A 17,136-nucleotide genomic window follows, 5' to 3' on the forward strand; every position below is an offset into this window, starting at 1 on the left:
GAGACGAAGAAGAGAAAAAGACCAGCAAATTAAACAATTGGAAGTAAAATAATTAATTGAATTTGAAACTGAAACAAAAATCTGAAACTACCGATGTCAACATTTCAAAAGCACCAAACCCTAAATATTTCAATCAAGTGAAAGCAGCTAAACGAGGAGGATTTTATAATTGCGATTTATCTCCAAAGCAGACTTTGGGTATTCTTGCTTTCAAGATAATATGTTAGAGTTGCTGCAAATCTGCGCTAAAAATGAAGCGCAAGTAATATTGAAATCAAAATAAAATCATTTGGATATACTGTAATAAACAGTGTGGAGTGCTGACAAAGCGAAGTAAAGTTCAATTAAGAAGGATCTGCAATTGAAACCCTTCATCTGTAGTTTGGGATAGAGATGGAATTAAAAATAGCAGCTAATGAGGTTTCCTACACATAGAGTTTGGTTTTAGCTGCATATAATATACGAAAAATAACACGAAGCATTAAATCCTTCTGCTAACTATTAAGAATGTTCTGTAAGTCTTGATTTTTCTTTTCAGTATAATTGAAAATAAATAGAGTAATGAGACCTTCTTTCATTAATGACGGTCTCTCTTCAATTAGCGGCTTCTCCAGCAGGAAGGGCGCACGTGCTCAGGGGGCGGAGTCGCCGTTGGTTCATAAAGTAGAGGAGGCGAGTCGGGGTAACAGTAGTCAGTAATCTGCGGTTTGGTTGAAGGTGTTCAGTAACAGTGATTGTTTTCTCCAGTCTTTTCGCGATGTGTTCTAGTTCTGAGGAATATGATGCTGTGCTTAGTTTCTGGGGTCCTTTGAAGGCTGATCCCAAAAGCTATGGGGAGATCGTTCTTCAGCGGTAAATTTTGATTCTACGCTTTTAGATTGTTGCAGGGATTAATTTTCTTTTTTCCAGGTTATCCCAAGGAATTATTTTCTTCAAATTTTTTGTTTTCACTTCTGACTTTCAAGTCTTAAATTTTGAAGCCATGTGGCTATCTTTCTTGGTCTTTCACTCTTCATCGTTCTTTCTTGGCTGACTTGGTATAATCGTTAAATGCACAAAAATTGCAGTATGTAACGTTTTCTTATAAACTGATCTAATGGTGAAGTGTGGATTGCTCAACACAAATGTTAGTTGTGTGGCTATTTCTACTGTTGCTTAAAGTCCTTGATGCTTAGTGTGGAGGTTCAATGGTGTAGTTTACACTTCCAATTCTCCAACAGCAATGTAACCAGCGGTTGAAGCTTTGAATTGGACTAAGCATGGGCTTCATAAAATGTAGCTTCTGTTTGGAATACAGATAAAAATGCACGTTCTGTTCAGAATGTTTCCTCTATGGCATCAAGATTCCAGAAGTACTTGTAATCTACCAATGGGTTCTTAACTTTTATAGGATTACTACTGCATGTAATGCAGGTATGGTCCTGTGTTCCTGTTGGATAGGTTCATACATTAGATTTGGTTTTTCCCCCTCTTCTGAATACCTGTACTTTGGTCATTGAACTTTCCGAAAATTCAATTTGTCAGGTATTGTCTGAGGAAACTTGCGTCCTAGTGAACTTTATCAGGTGTGTGGGTTGGGTTTGGTGTATTTTATTTTTTTTTTGGTTGGCACAGTGGTATGCTGCTGCCTTGCAGTAAGGAGACCTGGGTTCACTTTGGTCTTCCCTGTGTGGAGTTTGCATGTTCTCCTGTGTCTGTGTGGGTTTTCTCCCAAAGACATGCCAGTTGGGTGCATTGGTGATCCTAAATTGTCCCTGGTGTGTGTGCCCTGTGGTGGGCTGGCCACATGCCTGGGGTTTGTTTCTGCTGGCTGAGATTGGCTCCAGCAGACCCCTGTGTTGGGATATAGTGGGTTGGACAACAAAAAAAAAAGCCATGTTAAATTCAGACAATGGTTTGTAACTCTTTTCACCTTCTCATATTCCCAGCTTGTTTGAGACCAAACCAGATAGCCAGAAGCTGTTCCCCAAGTTTGCTGCCCTTCCCAAAGAGCAGCTGCAGAACAATCCTGACCTCCAGGCCCATGGGGGAATTGTCCTCTGCAAGCTGACAGAATTCCTGCAAGACAGAGGACAGGACAAGAAAATTCTGAAGGATCTGGCAGAATCTCATGTGAAGCAGCACAAGATCCCTCGGGTCTACTTTCAGGTATTTCTCTTTACTGGATGGAAAGGCTTGATCTGATTGCCTTGCTTAGTAGAACATAGTAGTTGTAGGGTTGGGTTTCTGACTGTAGTGTAATGTATCTCATCCCCTTTCAGAATGGGGATGACTTTTGGAAGCCTTTTTCTGTAACCTTGTTAATGCAAATGCCTGTGTAGTTTTATACTTTTGAGGATACATTTGAAAACCCCTCTTTGAATTCCCTAGTGTCCCTTAAGTCAAGAACAGGTTTCAGAGGTCTTTAGTCAGATGCATATTTTTACTATCCTCCCTTTTGTGTACAAGGCAGGAGGTGCAATGTCTGGTAAACCTGGGTCAACATCTTCTAATCTGCATGTTTCTGTAGTCTCAAAGGTTTGCTTGAGGTGTGTACCAATGTCCAGTCAAAATGTCGTCTGAGTTATCTCCTGTTAGTCTTTCATCCAGATGGTCTTTAATTGTGTGACCACTCTATAGGTCCAGTTAGGGTTGTTTCTTGTGGTTTTGGTTGCACAACTGGGTAATTGGTGGTCCTTCCATAATTGAGCAGCCATGCTAGTGTTCAATCATGAGGGTCACAAACTACTGGATAGTGCATGAAAATGTGTTTCCTTCAATGTATTAAGACTGGCAGTTAGTGTGCATGGCTAACTGCTTTTAGGACATCAAAGTTCTGATCCTTAGTACTGAATTGGTTTCTTGGCTATAAGTGACGAATTGTAATTCCTTTTTTACAGATCATCAGTGATGTCATTTTTGAAGTGGTAGCCGAGAAGATTGAAGGCTTTGACACTGATGCTCAAACCGCCCTGAAGAATGTGCTGAAGACCTTTCAAACTCAAATGGGAGAATGCTATGATGAGCTGGGATTTGATGTATTGTCTTGATAAGATTTTTTTTTTTTTTTTTTTTTTGATTCCTGTAAGAATAAAACTACAAAAGGGATGATGTGCCCAGGGTTTTCTATTTGACTAAATATTTGATCCTTCAGGTGTGTTCTCTAGGGTGTTAAGAAACCACCCCTTGCCTCCTCCAGGCAGGAGGTTCTGTCCTCATGACCAGGATATAGTAGCTCCAGTATTTTGGACTTGGAGCCAATGTGTGACTGGCTTGGGTTGGTTTGCACCAGGTCTTGGGTTTAATCTTGAATGAGATCCTTTTTGCCCCTTTCTAGGTTTGGGAACTACAGCATAGTATGGTTCTGCCACTAAAACTGTCCTCCTGAACCAAGATATTGGTGGTTGTACTTCCTCACATGGGTCTGATCTAATTTGGTTTGATTTCCTGTAGTGTGATGTACCCTAAACATGAGATGGCAATATGGGTTTATGGTGGGTAATCTGGCACAAGGCATTTCTTGGAATGTCTAATGTTCTTCCCTCTGTCAGGAAGGGTTTGGAGTGCTTGGCTCACCTTTTCTTGAGGTGGAAAACGGATCAAATAAAGATTTGATCCAGATAGTACAAACTAGATGCTTGCTCTATTGCAGTTGGCTAAAGATTTACTGCACAAGTAGTGTAAACGGATTCAACTTTACATAGTAGCTCTGCAATACTACTGGATTCGATTATCCTAGGAAAATCGAGTTGCATCGTGATATGAGCAGCTCTGGGACTTCACTTTTTTTGGTGCTGCTTCTGGTTAGAACATGGCACATGTTTTCCTTACAATTTGAAAACCCATGTACTGTGGGTGTTGGGGGTTTAACCTTCCCCATCATGGATTGTAGGCCCCTGCTATGGGGTGGGCTGGTGCCGCTTTTTTGAAAGCCAAGGGTTCTCTTTCCCCTGGTTTAGTCTCAAACCATTACCAAAATCGGCAATACTATTACCGTAGCATAATATATTTACAGAGCAGGCTTTTACTAAACAAAACAGTAACTACTAATGTAAATTGGATTTACTGCATGCAAAGTTCACTCTCTCCACCAAGAATCCCCCTGTTCCAAATAGGCATCTTAACAAGCCGGGATGTGTCCAGTTAAAACCTGCCATGGGCTTCTGTCTCGAGGCTACATTGGATGATTTTGAGGTTTTAAAACTACTTTTTGAAAATCGCAATATTAAATGAAAAGCCTTCAAAGTGAACAAAATTGTAACTGCAGCTCCACCTTTTAACTTTAGGACCATTGTAAGCATTATTCACTAAGTGGTTTTTGTACTGCATCTATACATATACACTAGTCTGAAGGTCTTTAGTGCTTTTGATGCTTGCTTATGCAGAGAACTGGAATGTAATTGTTTCCATTTGTCCAGTCAGAATTTGAGTTTAGAGTTTTAGCTGAATTCAGCAATGGCTTAAAACGGGGTCCTTTCTGTTTAGCTTTTGCTTTTTTACAGGCTTCATGTTCATCTAACACCTTGTTGTTCATAGTCCTTGGTGACTTATCAGACCTGTGGTCTCATGGCTGTGTGTAGAATTCCGACTAAAACCGGGTGTATGGAGAAAAACAAATGTGCATATGCAGAAAAAAATCCCGACCCCTAAATGTGCGTACGCCAACTTCCACATTCTTCCTCTACATCAATCCCATAAAAGGTAACGTATGCATCTGCTGCCTTAGTCCCCAATGCCTCCCAGAATTACGTCTTTGAAAATGCAAATCATTGTAAATGGACCCTTTTCAGCATTGTATGAAAAGACAATGGCAAAAGCACAGGGAAAATAGGATTTCAGACCAATACCAGGTGGATGCAAGGAAAAATGTATAATTTGTTGGTTTAAATGATCGGTTCCCAACCTTTTTTGGGGTCCGAGCCCACTTTTTCAGAGTGCTTTGATAGTGCCCCCTTAGGGTGAACTATACTACATATTTAAAAACAAGGACAGATTTTGTTAAAATTTAGATATTAACAATATTGGTGTAGTGCTCAGTATGACTTATTTTTTAAAAAAAAAAAAAAAGGGCTGAGCTTAGTGTGATGACAGTAATTTTGTGATGTTTGACAAATGGCACCAATCCTTTTCTCAATTGTAGACCATGCTAAATATGATGAGACTTGTAGATTGTCTAATTCATGTTGCCATCAGGGATAAGTAGTGTTTCTTCCCAATGAAGATGCATGTCCGTGAGATTTGTTTGAAAGTGAAATCCAGAGACGTGAAGTTCCTGGCCCATAGTGTAGTCTGGGGGCTTGATGAGCAAAGACCCCTAGTGTTTTTATAAGTAGGTCCACGTAAGTTTTCCTTTTGGATGTGATCTGAAGATACCTTCCTGTAATTTTGGGTTTACATTTGCTCTGAAGGAATTCCAAAAACAATCTAGTATTGATAAATTCTCACGTATTTAGAGTAATGTTCAATAAACCAGTCTAAACTTGCATAGATTCGGTCTTAGGCACATGCGTTAATCTTGTAAGGACTTGATCTGAGAAGGCATGACTTGTGTAAATGTAGCAATACCTACTATTTAATAGACAGGTCATTCTTAATGGACATTTAAAATAATTGGTTGAAACATACGTTGATTTTTAGTATTAAACTTTTCAGCGCATTCTTGTATTGCCCAAGGGGGTGGCAGCTGGTCCTCAACTCCCCCTTAATGTCTTACACCAGAAATGCCCTCTTAGTTTTCTTCAGTGCCCACCAGTGGGCGGTACCACACCTGTTGGGAAGCTTAGGTTTAAATAGTGATATAAACAACAAAAGGAAGTTGAGTGTCGGAGAAACTCGAGTTCAAGTTCCCAAAGTCGCACGGTTCCTGAAATAGTGGTCAGATATCAAAGACACCTTGAAAAGGCGAGTTGTATCCCAACATCTGAGTGTTATATGGAAGCTTGTTCGGGTACAGAGAAAAGCAAAAAAAAAAAAAAAGCTTAATGTCAACATTCATCTTGAAATTTCCACTTTAATCACGTAGTTTTGTTATTAAACCAGAACATTGTCAAACTTATTCTGAAAATAGTTTAATTTACTAGTTTCTCAAATTCCTTCGTAACTAAAGTAGCACTTTAAATGCTTTGTATTTTGAGTGTTCAATGTGCTCTGTGTGTGTGTGAATCACTACATGCTTCTGAAATGGGCTTCTCCTATGCTGGCAAGACACAGGATACATTATATTCATGATATTTACAGCTCTGTGAACAATTTAAGTACAAAAATGTATACTTGATACAATTTTCATGATTGGAATTAAAGCATGTATTAAACATGGGACCATGCTGGTAGCGAAGAGCTGGAGCCCTGACCGGAGACTGTTCGTGCCTCCTGAAAGATGCGCCCTGGATGACCTTTGATGAAATTAAATTATTCCATCAGAATTCCGTCTCTTTTAAACATACTAACTTCCAATCCCTGTTCGTCCTTGTTCTTTTGAACAAAAAAAAAAAAAAGATGTGAAATAAATGTCAAGCCATCTGTAAGCTTAGAACACTGATTCTTCAAACCTTTTTGTTCTTTTACATGTTTAATTCATTCCATCTATTCAGGGTCGCACCAGTCACAGTAAGCATACGCTGGGAGGCAGGTACACTCTGTCCATCGTGCCCACACATTTAGTATACATTATTTAAATGAAATAAAAGTATATAGTGTAATATACAGTATATACTGCATTTCATATTAAAATGGATATCAAGAGATCCAAGAAGAAAGCTCCTGGAAATCTAAATCGACTTAGAAGCCAGTCTTCATCAGTAAATTCGCGCTGTCTTCTATTGAATTAAATTGAGTTCCTTTATTGTTATTGTATGGTAAAATGAGATTCAATATGCAAATCCTCCATAGTTATTTTTCTATAAAGTGGTAAAATAACAATATGATCAAAAACAAAAATGTACTATATAAAAGCACGGGTGGCTCAGGTTCTGCAATATTACAACTGTAGTGCAAGTTTGCAGTGAGGTAATTGTACTTGTATGTACAAACAGTTCTACCAGGAACACTTGATGGACTGATTGAGTGTGTTTATATCTCTTGGGTTGAAACTGTTTCTGAACCGTGAGGTCCCTACAAGAAAGGTTCTGGAAGTGTTTGCCGAATGGGAGAAGTTCAAATAGACGGCTGAGGCAGCGTGAGCTCGAAGCTGTATTCTGATAATTCTATCCACTCTTGACACAATCTGTCATGTTTTCCGATCCGCTGCTGTATACTGTGATTCCGCACTCAAATACAGTGGGTTAAAATACTCTGAGTGGTGCACTGAGAGTAACAACACTAAAGCATCTACGGTATTTGGAAGAGTTTAGGCATTCTGTGTACTATTAAATTGTTACAGGTTGTTTACAATCAGAAGCCTTAAACTAATAAATGATATGCGGTTAATTTGACTGTATTTAATAAAGCCACATGAGGGATGTGAATCTAAAAATAAACAGTAGCACTGCTTTGCCGCTGTGTGCCACCAGTTTGCAAAACCGAGCCGATATTTTACTTATGCAATGGATTGAGCTGGCATGAGAATGTGTGTGGCTTTACTCCAAGTTTACTTTTCATACATTGCAATATTAGCATATGTACGCGTACGCCCATTTATACATGAGACCGTTGGACTTCATACTGATGATAAAGCTGCTTGAATGAGTAACATTAACTTTCTCTTGACTATGTTGGGTTATTTTCATTTGTCTCAACTGCAGCATTTCAGACTGAAGGCAGCACAGGTTGGTGGTCTCTAGGATGGATGTTGGAGATCAAGAAAAGGAGAGTGAGGGCAGAGCCAAGGATGAAATGGTGGAAGATGAAAAAGGAAGATGGAAAGATTAAGCTCAGGGAGGAGGTAACACGGGCACTGGGTGGCAGTGAAGACTTGCCAGATAGCTGGACAAATACAGCAGAAGAAGTAAAGGTGACTGCAAGAAGGATGGTTGGCATGATATCTGCAAAGAGGAAGGAGGAAAAGGAAACCTGGTGGTGGAATGGGGAAGTACAGGATAATATACAGAGGAAGACATTGGTGAAGAAGTGGGAAAGTCAGAGATATGCAGAAAGTAGACAAGAGCGTAAGGAAAAGAGAGATGGCGAAGGCTAAAGAAAAGGCATATGAAGAGTTGTTTGCGAGGTTGGACTGATTGGCTATGCAGAGGAACCGAGCTAAGAAAGATGTGCAGCAGGTTAGGGTGATAAAGAATAAAGATGGAAACGTACTCGCCTACAAGGAGTATGTGTTGAGCAGATAGAGCATTTTGAAATGATGATGATGATGAATGAAGAGAATGAGAGTGAGACTGAAGAATGGATGATATGGAGATAGTCAATCAGGAAGTGCAACGGATTAGCAAGGATGTCAGGAAAGCTATGAAGAGGATGAAGAATGGAAAGGCTGTTGGTACAGATGAAATTTCTGTGGAAGCATGGAGGTGTTCAGGAGAAATGATAGTGGAGTTTTTAACCAGATGATTTAATGGAATATTGGAAAGTGAGAGGATGTCTGAGGAGTGGAACATAAGTGTACTGGTGCCGATATTTAAGAGTAAGGGGGATGTGCAGAGCTGTAATAATTAGTGGGGGATAAAACTGATGAACCACAGTATAAAGTTATGAGAAAGAGTAATGGAAGCTAGGTTAAGAAGGGAGGTGATGATTAGTGAGCAGCAGTGTGGTTTCATGCCAGGAAAGAGCACCACAGATGTGATGTTTGCTCTGAGAGTGTTGTTGGAAAAGTATAGCGAAGGCCAGAAGGAGTTGCATTACGTCGTCATGGAGACATGGAGAAAGTGTACGGCAGGGTGCCTTGAGAGCAGTTGTGGTATTGTGTGAAGAAGTCGGGAGTGGCATAGAAGTATGTAAGTGTTACAGGATATGTACGAGGGAAGTGTGACAGTGGTGAAGTCTACAGTAAGAGTGATAGATGCATTCATCATGGAGGTGAGATTACTTCTTGGATTGGCTCCGAGTCCTTTCTTATTTTCAATGGTGACGGACAGGTTGTACGACGAGACTAGACAGGAGTCTCCATGTACTATGATGTTTGCTGATGAGATTGTGATTTGCAGCAAGAGTAAAAAGCAAATTGAGGAGGTGGATGACTTCATGGGATCAACAGTACAGGGTTAAGGGGGATTGTGGAAGAGAGATGACAAAGAGAGTGCAGACAGGGTGGAATGGGTGAAGAAGAGTGTCAGGAGTAATTTGTGACAGATGGGTATCAGCAAGAGTTAAAGGGAATGTCTACAACATGGTACTTAAACCAGCTATGATGGATTGGAGACAGTGGCATTGACCAAAAACCAGGTGACACAGCTGGAGGTATCAGAGTTAAAGATATTAATATTTTTTTTGGGTGTGATAAGGAAAGACAAGATTAGAAATTGTAACATTAGACGGTCAGCTAAGGTTGGACGGTTTGGAGACAGTCAGAGCGTCACGATTGCTTTGGTTTGGACATGTGCAGAGGAGAGATGCTGGGTATATTGGGTAAAAGGATATTAAGGATAGAGCTGCCAGGGAAGAGGAAAAGACGAAGGCCTAAGAGAAGGATTATGGATGTGGTGAGAGAGGACATGAAGCTGATGGGTGTGACAGAGCAAGATGTTCAGGACAGCAAGATATGGAATGAGATGGTCCGTTGTGACAACCACTAATGGGAGAAGTTGAAAGAAGTTCTCCTCGATACAGGGTGGGTGAGGGTCAAGTTTAAAAACATAAATATAATTTCATATTTCTGTAAGCTGTATTGGTCGAGGTAGTGTGAGGAGCAGAAATTGGCTTTTTAATGTTAGAGGGAACAAGATAAATGAAAAGGCTGTAAGGAGAAGGAAAAGGAAAATAGTAACCCTACATCTCCTTAGGACTAACAGTAGCTGGAGGTAAAAACAAAAGTGGATTCTACAATGTCAGAGAAATGGGACTGTGAGAATTGGAATATTCTATGCCATCAAAAATAACCTCACCATGCTGATATCCTGATAAACCAAGGAGGGAAAAGACTTGAAACATCTATCAATTTGGAGAGCCTTACTAATCATCCCCTGTCTCTAACTGGCTATCTCTCACCTCTTCACCACCTAACAGCTAATGTGTGTAGAGAGTACTGGCAGAAAATGGGTGCTGTTGCATCATTTAGGGGGATGTTGCACTTGAATGGAGGATGAAGTGGATCCCTCACACTACATTAATAAGACCTGTGCAAAATAAACGTAAAAAAATATTATGTTGTGAAAGACTGAAGGTTACGATTGCTAACCTGAACTAGAATTACTGGACATCCACATTTCTTGTTTCATTTTGGAGTTCCAATTTATTTAAAAATAATTCTCAAATGTTTAACATTTTATACATCAATTTTGTTTAAAACAGACAATCAGATATTCTGTGTTTATGAAGCTAAACTTACAATCTGGGGACTGTGCACGTGTGATATCATGGTGTTTTGTTTTCAAATATTGTGCTTTAACCACGTGCTTAATCTACAAAATATGACAGTGATTGCTTATTTAATTAAAGAGAGAATTTAAAATTCTAAAAAGGTGTGTTTGTTTCTAAGTAAAATAAAATGGCATGTCAAACACGTGCAGAATTCAAAGATATTGCTCAAAATCATAAAGATACCCAAAGAATACGTGGGCCAGTTAGGCCAGAAATTGAAGCAGACAAAATAAATGCAAGCGTAAGGCTGTTCACATATCAGTGATATCATAATCAGTATCATGTGATTACATTCAGGTTTGTCGTGATTGATGCGTTTTCTTCAATCAAAATTCAACCCACTTAGAGGAGCTGCTAAGGAACTGCAATACATTTTCTATTCTATTAGCTGTAACATACAATCTGTGAACATGAATTAAAATGCAATATGGTTATCTATTGATTTTAAACTGATGTGAAAATCATGTGCAAAAGTGAAAAGTAATTGATCAGTTGGTTCATATGTTGTATTACTTCATAATACCAAATTAAATTAACCATGTACATATGTATAGCACTGCAGTATAGTTAGCATGATGGACTGCATTTAACTTTGGACAAATAATTTTCCAATGGATCACATGGCTGGAAACATGTACTTTGTGCTTCCCACCTTCAGATTTCACTTTGACCATCTTAAAAAACAAATTGGCTGATAGACAATGAGAGAAAAGATGACCATCTGTTTTGCTGTTAGCATTACTGTTGATAAGGGACACCCCTAACCTAACAGGCCTAACACCTCCTGTGATATTATTTTGGGGTCCTTAAGCATCTTTTAGCAATTACAAATGAAGTATTGCAATACTGACTAACAATGAGCAAAACTCTCAATTTCTTTACACTAGCAGGTAAAAGCTGCTTTTCCTAGCACATTGATGATGACAGAGTTTAAATTTGAACCCAGGGTTTGAGCTGCAGCAAAGGTCTACAAATGAAAGAATTGTCCAAATGCAATGGGGAAACAAGCCATACCAGAGAGGAGATCCAGCCGTGGACCACACCATCGAGGAATTGACAATTGGACAACATACTCAAGTGACAAAGATCATGGGTCCCTGCTGCTGACAACTCTTCTGGTGGCCGTTGACACTGAGAGATCATTGTAGGTTTCTAATTGTAGATGGCATCTTATCAAAGAGTTTCAGATATTAATATCCTTTGGCTTTGGGGTATTGGACTACATGGGATTTTGTCACACTTTTATTCTGCAAAACTGTCATTCCAAATTCACTTTCCTTGTTTCTTGTTGGCAGCTCTGACTGTTTTTTCTTTATCCTTCTTGAAATGAACACTCTAACTTTAATTTTATCCAGTTCTTTGATAATACCAGGTACATGAATTCTTCTTTCCTTTGGAATCAGAATCACACCCCAATATCTATTTTTCTACAGCAGTGTCTTTCAAGAAAGATTTGAATCAAGTAGTTATGAAATGTCTAGACAGAGTTAAAGTAGGAACATTAGATCAACCTCAGAGTTTATTAGTGGGACTGTAATAAGCCCTATAGGGGGGGAGTGTGAGAGAAAAATTTAGAGGCAACTAGAGATAAGTATTTTGGTTTGCAGTGCACATTGAAATATATCACTATTTGTTTTCAGGAATGTCATAAAGAGACTGCTGAAATGGTCAAGTAAACAAGCAGACTGTCCCGGGGTGACGGTTCAGGACAGTGGCTGACGTAATGTTCTCTCATACACCTTGTAAGAGTTGCTAGTTGGCATTTATGCAGTTTTCATAACCGAATAAGAGGTGAATCTCAAGAGATCATGAAGAACAGGGCAAGGATGGAGAAAGACATTTATTTTATGCTTGTTGTGCTTTATGATAAATCACCTCATGTCTTTTTACCTATCAGAGTAAATAAGTAAGCATTAATTCAGCACTGTTATGAAAATACAGTTGTCTATAAATATCACCCTTTACTTGTATTTTGTGATCATTGTCACCATGTTGTTACAAACTGCTGTGATGAGTGCTCCATCTTCAGCATGAGGATTAAAGGACACAGATGGACAACATTTCCCCTGCCTGATTATTCACTCAGAAAGGGTTTATCAAACTTGCCCTGGTAGAGGATACGTTTCTTAAATTAATTAACATGTTTGATTTCTATCACACTCTTTCATTAATTTTTTGATCACATTCAATAGATCACCATTTTTGACCTGGCATTTCATTTTCTTTCTTTGGATACATACAACAGATGCCTTATTGAACAGATTAATTCAGTGGTTACTAAATGTTTTTGATACTAGAAATTGTTCAGTTAACTCATCACAAGTAAAATAACTTCAGTACCCTATCCATACTGTGAGTTTTACATATTTTGTCATTTTGAATTCCCACCACAATGCAGCCCACCTACTAGACGAAAAAAGTGAACTCCAAACAATGACACAAACTCCATTGGATATCATATCTGGTCCACAATGGACTTCAGTTCCCATCCTGCCTTTAAAGGGCTCCAGGTGGTCCTTTAACATTGATGTGCAGGTGACACTCTTCATGGAGACCCACACAAAAAAAATCAAAAACATGAGAAGGTTTCAGGACACACATACTGTAGAAACTAATGGTGGCACAGTGGGGCAGTGGTAGTGCTGGTGCCTCGTAGTAAGGAGAGCAGGGTCCGTGTCTCAGGTCTGTCCCGCACAGAGTTTAAATGTTCCCCCTCTGTCTGCTCCAGTTTCTTCCCACAGTCCAAAGACATGCAGGTTAGGTGGGCTGGTGATACTAAAATTGCAATGAATCAAATTTAAATCACGTTTGCAACATAGCTGTGTACATGTTCAAAATTCATATTTAGCGTTATTGTTATATTGCTGGATTTCAAACCCCTTTAACTTCCTTTTATTTGAGGACCAAAGATCTGCATTATCAAGTAGTAAAATGCTAAGCCAACTGATTGCCACCAACCACCACGCGTGAGGAAAATCTACTGACTATGAATGACCAAAACTGAAACTGCATCACCTCAAGTTCTTGATGCAAATGGCTTTGAAGTGACAATGGACGAGCCACAATAACATGTTAAGATAAAGACTACTGGACGGCTTGAACTGCACACTACAGGTCTGGTAGAACATCAGTTACTGCGCAGCAGGGTGTTTGGTGATCGTTGTGAGGTCAGCAAACAATTTAGAAAATGATTTTCTAAATTCCTGTTTGTTCCACACCAAGTCTCTGTGACTCTGTAAAGCAGGAGCAGCACACTGGCAAATCTTTATTGAAGAGAAAGAGAAAACTGACTTCCTTCATGGTGTATTCACGTTTAGTGCGGTCCTCCTCACCGGAGGGTGAAAATCAAGATGCAGCATAATATCCTGTGAATAATGTATTCCTGCTTTCTTTCTTTCTTTCTTTCTTTCTTTCTTTCTTTCTTTCTTTCTTTCTTTCTTTCTTTCTTTCTTTCAATGGTTCTGGAAGTTTTGAACCTCTTCACTGGCATGCAATGCTTAGTCTTAACTGGGAAAAGCTCAAACCTGAATTGCAAACACACAATTTTTTTAAAAAAGGAAACAATAACAAGGTGACATGCAGTCATCATTATAATTTTAGTGATGACCTTTAATCCCCATTGCTACACTGCAAAGCTGCACAAACAGACACACACAGCAAAGGGTATAGAGAACACTGCAGGGCCAATTAGTCCAGTCAACAACTGACAATCTCATACCCTGCAAGCAGCAATATATTACTAGATAAGTAATTACACTGAGCATTGCATGAAAGCTGAGGATTGTTACAAACATTTTAGTAATAAGTCAACTCACTAAGTGAATCTTATTAGATTGTTTGCACTGGCTTTGGGATTATTTAGTCTTTTTATCATTGGTTTTATATTATTATCATCATCACTATTAATTCCATTCCATTAATTCCACTTGTTTCAGGTTTTGAAATAACAAGAACATAACAAATGAGACTTAAGATCTTAAAGCTGTGGTAAAAACACAAAAATTTCTTATAAATGTAAATCTCACACTACAGCGTATTTCTGAAAGCAGAAGAAGAGACGAAGAAGAGGAAAAAGACCTGCAAATTAAACAATTGGAAGTAGAATAATTAATTGAATTTGAAACTGAAACAATAATCTGAAACTACTGGGGGTATTTTTCGTACGTGGCCACAGTCCAAAGACATGCAGGTTAGGTGGATTGCCGATTCTAAATTGGCCCTAGTGTATGCCTGGTGTGTGGGTGTGTTTGTGTGTGTCCTGTGGTGGGTTGGCACCCTGCCCAGGATTGGTTCCTGCCTTGTGCCCTGTGTTGGCTGGGATTGGTTCCAGCAGACCCCCGTGACCCTGTGTTCAGATTCAGCGGGTTGGAAAATGGATGGATGGATGGATTAGTCGCTTAGCCGGATGTAATTGTTGATGATTTGGCCTGATCCTGAAATCTGTCGGTTTTTCGAAACTCTTGCTGGAAGTGTTTGTCATAGCAGCACATCCAAATCCTCAAACCTGCTCGGAGCAGGTTTGTTCTATTTAAACAAGGATTAGCTCACACACTTAATCAGTGATGGTGCGTGGAAGTCAACTAGTCATGGCTTCACCGTTCATGAATGAGCAACCAACTGATATCGGTGCGCAAATTATAAAAGAATTTCATATAGAGAGGGTTTTGCGCGATCGGCAAGATCCTTTATTGCTCCCGGAGGAAATTCTGTACGAAAGATACCACTTTAGCCGAGCGGGAATATTGTACCTCAAAGATTTATTAGCACCTTATATTCGAAGCCAAACTAGTCGAAGTCGGACTCTCACAATCACACAGACAGTAGGCATTGCTTTGAGGTTTTTTGCAAACGGCACTTTTTTGTATACTGTAGGCGATGCGGAAAATATAATTAAAGTGCAGTTTGCCAGGTAATTCGTAAAGTCTGTTTGGCTCTGAATCATTTCCTTCGGGTTTTCATTGTGTTTCCTGGACACCTGCATGTGCAGACAATAAAAGAGGCGTTTCATGCCATTGCAGGTAGGTAATACACAGGCTATAACACCCACAGTTCCATAAAGAATCCCACAATCAGCCTAACGTTCTCATTACCATGATTTCCAAATGTGATTGGGGCACATGGAACTGATCAGAGTGGAGTTTGATCAAACATTATTTGGAAAATGTACCTCTCCTCCTGATGAATAATCAGACACCGTGTCTTCATCAAATATTTGACCTTCGTCAATATCTCATTGGTCAGACACAGGTTCAAGGGATATGACATTCCCTGTAACTGACTCAGCAAAAAAGGGGGCTATATGGAACATACCTATGGCACACATTGAGGACAAATATATGCAGTGACCATCCTTTACCTGAAATGAAGTGACCACTGCATCCTGCCACTGGTTCTGAGGAGGAGCTTCCCCGTGGAATGCCCTCAGAAACAGGGCGATGGGCATTTTGCTGGAGAGCCAACTCTTCTGCAGGGGTTAGGTCTGGACCGCGTGGACCTCCACCTGTTTTTTGCTTGTCTGTCTTCTTATTAGCTTTAAAATTAATGTTTTATATATTATATATGGTTATTTATGTCAACATTTCTTTAAATAGGTATATACTAATATTTACCAGTTTGAAGTATATTCTTGTACTTCATTTTAACCTGTTCCTATGTTCTCCTTGTGCTCACGTTTGATCTGGAGTAATGACATATTAAATAATAATTAATCTGACACATAGGAAATGAAACGCTGCATTCAGTAAGTACAATGCATACTACTTAACGTTTAATTTGCCGGTCAGTTTTGCCAGCCGTCTTTTCTGGTTTTGGCTGCTTTTGTAGTGTTACCCCTTGTGCATATTAAATCTTGAAATTCTTCAAGTCCTGCTCCGCTTGTGTAAAAAAAATGCGCCCGTTCTTTCGTCATTTTGTTGCAGCCTATCATAGACTTGCTGATCATGTTTAGACTCAATATATCTGGGCTTTTCAATCAGCGCGGGCGCGCGCATTCATCTCAGATGATTAGATCCAGCTCGACTAATCTAATACACAGCTGCGTTTGAAAATCCGACTTATCCCATACGAGTTTCACTGGCATTAACTCATCCAAGATAAGGCATTTGATATCGGATGAATTAAGCGACGTACGGAAAATACCCCCATGATGTCAACATTTCAAAAGCACCAAACCCTAAATATTTCAGGCAATTGAAAGCAACTAAACGAGGAGGATTTGATAATTGCGATATTTCTTCAAAGCAGACTTTGGGTATTCTTGCTTTCAGGGTAAAATGTTAAGAGTTGCTGCAAATGTGCGCTAAAAATGAAGCACAAGTAGCATTGAAATCTAAATAAAATCATTTGGATATAATAAACAGTGTGGAGTGCTGACAAAGGGATGTAAAGTTCAATTAAGAAGGATCTACAATTGAAACCCTTCATCTGTAGTTTGGGATAGAGATGGAATTAAAAATAGCAGCTAATGAGGTTTCCTACACATAGAGTGTGGTTTTAGCTGCATAAGATATACGAAAAATAACACGAAGCATTAAATTCTTCTGCTATTAAGAATGTTCTGTATGTCTTGATTTTTCTTTTCAGTATAATTGAAAATAAATAGAGTAATGAGACCTTCTTTCATTAATGACGGTCTCGTGTGCATCTTGTCGCTTCAATTAGCGGCTTCTCCAGCAGGCAGGGCGCACGTGC

At 39.3% G+C, this 17,136-nt stretch overlaps 1 protein-coding gene across 4 annotated transcripts in view; it reads left to right on the plus strand.

The window, feature by feature from the left end:
- Positions 1–672: 672 nt before the first annotated feature.
- The window catches only part of LOC114662021 (myoglobin), a 213,702-nt gene continuing 197,238 nt past the window's right edge, over positions 673–17,136 (plus strand). The window contains exons 1-3 of one of the 4 annotated variants that reach the window (XM_028815294.2): positions 682–852; positions 1,929–2,148; positions 2,880–3,044. In XM_028815294.2, the coding sequence (XP_028671127.2) occupies positions 758–852; positions 1,929–2,148; positions 2,880–3,029 (465 nt within the window). In that variant the 5' untranslated portion in view covers positions 682–757 and the 3' untranslated portion in view covers positions 3,030–3,044. Of the gene's footprint in view, positions 853–1,928; positions 2,149–2,879; positions 3,045–17,136 lie in introns of those variants that run through there. The other 3 variants (XM_051934862.1, XM_051934860.1, XM_051934857.1) reach the window with 3 other exon arrangements.

The sequence above is a fragment of the Erpetoichthys calabaricus genome, chromosome 12 (genome assembly GCF_900747795.2).
Source record: "Erpetoichthys calabaricus chromosome 12, fErpCal1.3, whole genome shotgun sequence".
Taxonomy (NCBI): domain Eukaryota; kingdom Metazoa; phylum Chordata; class Cladistia; order Polypteriformes; family Polypteridae; genus Erpetoichthys; species Erpetoichthys calabaricus.